Source organism: Cibotium barometz, chromosome 18, assembly GCF_041138505.1.
Source record: "Cibotium barometz isolate CiBa-2024 chromosome 18, ASM4113850v1, whole genome shotgun sequence".
Taxonomy (NCBI): Eukaryota; Viridiplantae; Streptophyta; class Polypodiopsida; order Cyatheales; family Cibotiaceae; genus Cibotium; species Cibotium barometz.
Genome location: NC_141063.1, coordinates 41554633 through 41559885, shown reverse-complemented (window position 1 = coordinate 41559885; position 5253 = coordinate 41554633). Strand labels below are relative to the sequence as shown.

The 5253-nt window shown below is 43.5% G+C and overlaps 1 protein-coding gene across 1 annotated transcript; it reads right to left on the bottom strand.

The window, feature by feature from the left end:
- Nucleotides 1-120: 120 nt before the first annotated feature.
- Nucleotides 121-3972, bottom strand: LOC147629356 (uncharacterized). Its single transcript, XM_086812593.1, has one exon. It carries the CDS (start codon nt 3561-3563, stop codon nt 1215-1217), a length of 2349 nt encoding a protein of 782 aa, XP_086668719.1. The 5' UTR covers nt 3564-3972; the 3' UTR covers nt 121-1214.
- Nucleotides 3973-5253: the final 1281 nt, after the last annotated feature.

Below are 5253 nucleotides of genomic sequence, written 5' to 3'. Positions count from 1 at the left end.
TGCAAAATAGGGGCATGTTTATGTAGAATTGCATGCTCACATCCTCCTACAAAAACCACAAATTTTCCCAAAACCAGACCCCAGCAAGAACTTCCTGGAAAAATTGAAACCAGGTCATGATTGAGCAAGCCACTTCAAGTAATTCCATTACAGTTCTTTTAATATGGATACAAAAGTAAATAAGTTCTTATAATGTGGATACAAAAGTAAATAAGTTCTCAAAAATGAGCTATGCTGTAATCATAAGCATAATGTTCTGGCCCTTTTTTGCCTTTCTTTTGGTTTTATTTATATATGCATGTGCCAGCAGCCTGTAATCTCCAATCTAGCTGCATCCCTTGCCCTAGTTAGATAATGAATAATGAGATATATATACATTTATGTTACTCTATAGCAATAGTTAGCTCAAGGTTACAGAGTTGTTAACTAAAGGTTATTCCCTTTGTACCAGACATCCTTCACAACATGTCATTGCAATTTGTCAGAGCCGCCAGGACTGCCGAGCGTGAAACCTTGAATGCCCAGCACAGAAAAATTCATGATTGCCCAAGAACTTGAGGTAGACAAATGTATGCCAGCAGCATATCAAAGGAGCCTAAGTGAAGGCACCCTTTGAGGGCCCCCAAAATATATATATATATATAATTACATGAAGAGAAATGTCTCCTAGAAAAATCTGTCAGCAAAATCTGTCCCTTGAAAAACACTATAATTTGTCCATGGAAGATATCTTCTTGGCTTCCCAGCCAGCTTTCAGAGAACGATGATCTTCGACAAGTTGGCCACGATTGATCAAGCTAGCAGCTGTGCATGCTATCACTAAGATGATCTACACAACATTGCCAATTGTCTCTGGCCAAGCCTCTTAAGAGTAGACATCCTCAAAGGGCTTGGCTCCTGTAAGGAAAGGTTATATTCCCAGCAAAAAGTATGAGACAAATAGCCCAACAAATGCTGCCCCACCCCCCCCCCCCCCCCCCCCCCCCCCCCCCCATCAATAGATATGGTTCCAATAATCCCTTTTTTTGTCCCAATAATCACAATGATCCTATTATTATACATACCCGCATAAATAGCATGTTATTATCATACTTGTTTTCCTGTTAATTACTACTACTAGCTATGTTTTACTTATATTGAAGCTCCCAGCCCATACTCAAGACTTGTGATGTACAGTATGGTTGAGCAATCCCACCACCCTGGTTTTTGCTCGGTCACTTTACAAGTTCATTGACCCACGCAAGGTCTGGATTCTCCTTCTCAAACCCAGCCTCCTTTCCAAGATTTCCATATATTTTAGCCCTCAGGCCTCGACCTGACTCAACCCTCTGAAGTGGAGGCTCTCCCACAGGACCATTCACATCCCATTCCTCCTCCTGGTTAGCCCATCTTGAATTGGGAGAGTTTGGAACACTGCGAGAGATGTGAGCAGACCTTATTTTGTTCTTCATATCGACCGCCGCACGCCTCAACTCCATTTGCTGAAGAGTAGAAATAAGATGTGCCATGGCCTTAGCAGAATGCGCTTCTTTGGGTGCAGTCTGAAGGCTCTGATCTTTGAAGTGGGATGGTGGGGCTGGCATGGAGTTGAGTCTATCAAGTTGGTGTCTTGGACTTCCCAAGACATTTGATGATAAGGGTGAAGGCCCATGAGCACTGGCCAACATAGCACCCCCATTCCTTTGTAAAGAGTTAGCAAGCAGTGAAGCTTGAAACTGAGAAATAGATGCTGGGGCTCCATTGCTTCTGCCTGAATTGGCAACCACTGGAGCTTCAGTCTGAGAGATGACATCAAACGATGCAGGCTGACCAGAAAGGGAGGCAATTTTGCGAGCTACAGCAGTGCTCCAGCTTGAAGAGACGGTATTGGGGGACATGGGAGGGGATTCTGGGGGGGATAAAGTTGGTGAGAGTGGAGGTGGAGAAATTGAATGGCCTATTAGGGTGGAAGTTGGAGATGGAATCTGGTGAAAATTGTTAGTGAGACCAGCAAGGGCAAGCTTGTTCATGAGATTAGCATAGGCATGGCTGTTTTCAGAGCTAAAACCATCATAAACCCCATCGTAAGGAAGCCCATCAGGTGGGAGGCTATGGGTATTGGTACGGGTATAGCTATGGCTATAGCTGCCTTGGGAGCCATATTCATCAACGAGAAGCCCATCAATTGGGACGCCATGGCTATGGCTATGGCTATGGCTATGACCATGAGCGTTCTTGGGGTTGAAACCATTGAATAGACCTTCACTAGGAAAGCAATGGCCATGACTGTTCTTGGGGCTGAGACCATTAAAAAACCCATCAATTGGGAGACCATGCCTATGGCTATGGCCATCACCAGCATTGAGGCTAAAATCATCAAAAACCCCGTCAGTTAAGAGGCCCTGGCTGTTATTGGGGCGAAACCCATCAAAGAACCCATCAGTTAAGTGGCCATGGCTATTCTTGGGGCTAAAACCATCAAAGAACCCATCAGCATGATAGCCATCAATCGAAGCTAGTCTGAGGGGAGAGCCATTGTGGGCGATTGATCGGTTAAGGGAAACATCAGGATAGCTTGGGAAGCCATCGATGGAAGATGCCATGGCCGATTTCAGAGAAAACCCATTGTTGGGGGATGGGGGAACAGCATCAGGAGAGACGAAACGGAGCTGGGAAGGGGTGTGGGCGAAAAAGCAGACTCGGCGCTTGCAGGCCTTACCGTCTTTGCAGAGTTGGGTGCGGTAGCGGGCGGGGTGGAGCCAACACTCGAAGACGCCATGGGAGAGCTCGCAGGAATCGCCTCTTTTGCAGTTACCTTTTCGGAAATCAGGGCATGCTGTGCCAGAGTAGTGGAAGCGGCGAGGGTCCCTTCTCCTTGCCTTCTCGCCGGGGTGCGCAAATGGGCACTCCGTCCAGTCATGGCTTCTCCCGCGCATACACCTGCGCACCTTGAAATCATACATTCTGAATTCATCGCAGGAGAAGAAATCCATGGTGTATTCTTCATTGTTTGAGGGTAAAAACCTCCGCAGAGAGTCGCCCACTACAGGCAAAGTGCCAACATAACCTTGAGCATCGCCCATATAACCTTGTTGCACATCGCCCACAGACTCTCTCGCATAGCCTTGCCCATCACCATCCATCACCCCCATCCGTGATATGCTCCTGCATACCAAGTCATCATTACTGCCCTTCGTCTCTGCAGCACTCAATGCAAACTTGCCCACATAATCCAAGCCCCCATTGCCCTTTTCTGCAGCAAATGATGGCGATTTGCCCACAGAACACATGCCTCCATTACCTTTCTCAGCAGTAAGTGATGAAAAGTTCCCCATATACCCCATGCCATCGTTGCCCTTTTCTGCAGCAACTGAGGCTGAATTGCCCACATAATCCATGCCTTGCGATGGAGAAATGCTCATGGACCCCTGCTTTCCCGATTTAAACCCATTCAAAGATATGTCTTCCTGTCCGAAATGACTAGAGGACAGGCCTTTGAAACCATGATCAGCGCGTGAGAGTGGAGATGAAGACACAGAGGTATCAAAGGGAAATGCATGATCGTCAAGAAGAACCCCCGTCATGGTGCCTGACAGCTTACTAAGGCAACATCTTGAAATGCAAACAATGGAGAAGAGCACTATATAAACACAGTAAGATGTATGGTTGCCATAGCTTGATGATTAAGAGTCTACACTGAGCTGGGCTGCTCTAGTAGTGTGTCCTGCAAGGCTGGGGTGCCTTGACTGGTCACACAATCTGACCTTCCAGAATGATATGTAAGCTAGGAGAAAGCATGGCTATGCATGTATGTGTATGTACAATTAAACAACCCTCCCTTCTCCTTCTCCTTCTCCTTCTTGCAAACACAATAGGGTTTCTTTTATTGAGCCCACGAAGGGACGACATGATGGGGGGTGAACAGTGTAGGGATGACTATGGAAAGGCAACATAGATGAGGGAATAAGGCAACAAGGGCAAGTATTACTATAGTGACCAGTGTAAAGATGGTGGGGGGATGGAGTGTTAGGAGGGGCAAGAGAGTACACACTAGCAATGAGCATCAGGGCCTCCCCTCTTTGAAAAATGGGTCTTAAACTAAAGGGCCTAAAAGGACACCTCTCACACATAGCATTTGATTTTGATGTGTTGACAAAGCTATAGAGATCACTTTAGTATTATGTTGTTCATGCCTACTTCAATATGTGTTTGCAATTATAATATGGGTTTTTCTATGATGCAAAAGTGTTTGGATGCAAGCACCCCACTCACCCATCATAGTGGAGAGAATGATACAAAGCACAAGAGAACTTATTAGGTTTTTACCCGCAAGGCACTCTCTTCTTGTTTGTTTGTTGCGTGCTACAAAGGAAGCAAAGGAAGGGGGAAGAAGATGGGATTCTTTTTTTCAGCTCATTTATTGGGGGGGGGAGATATATATATATATATATATATATATATATATAGAGAGAGAGAGAGAGAGAGAGAGAGAGAGAGAGAGAAAACAACTAGCATCACAAAGAGATGCCTTCGTCTAATGTAAAAAATGACTTCCAAAAGAAAATAAGCACATGGTTTTATATGTTGTAATTAAATAGAGAAAAGAGTTTTTAATAAGTTGTTAAAGAGGTTTGAGGATAGAAAACAATGGGTTTAGTCAATTGTATGAGCAAAATCAAGGAAATGGATCTTTTTGGAATGTAGAATGAAAAGAGCACCTGAGATAATTTGATAGAGTTTAAAAATGGGGCGTGCTAGTGAGGATTTCTCAAAACATAAAGCCTTGATTAGTCCTCAACAAAGCTTGACTTTAGAATTTAAATAACCTCACCAATTAGAAAAAATGGAAAACCTCTCATTAGTGTATTGGATTTGTGTGTACATGTGAACTCTTGTTTGTACACTTGTCTTACTGCTATATCAGAAGACCCCTCGCTAAGCAAAGCCATGGGTTTCCAAAAAAATGTAAATCTCCAAATAAACCATTTTTAACCTAGATTTAAGCTATGGTCACATAGAGCATTACTTAAAGTTTTTAATTCATTAAAATTTATCTCTAGCTCGATTGTTTATCTCAATTCATGGTGTAAAATGAATCTATGGTCACTTCCACAATTTTTTTATATGTAATAGGACAATTTTTAAAAAATAGCTTGAAGAAATTAAGCGTTACATTGTGTCAAAAAGCTTCAAATTCTAAAGGTAAATTTTTTAAAATTGATATATTTTTTAGAATTGTAGGGATAAAACCTTCGAACTTCTTTCAAACATCCT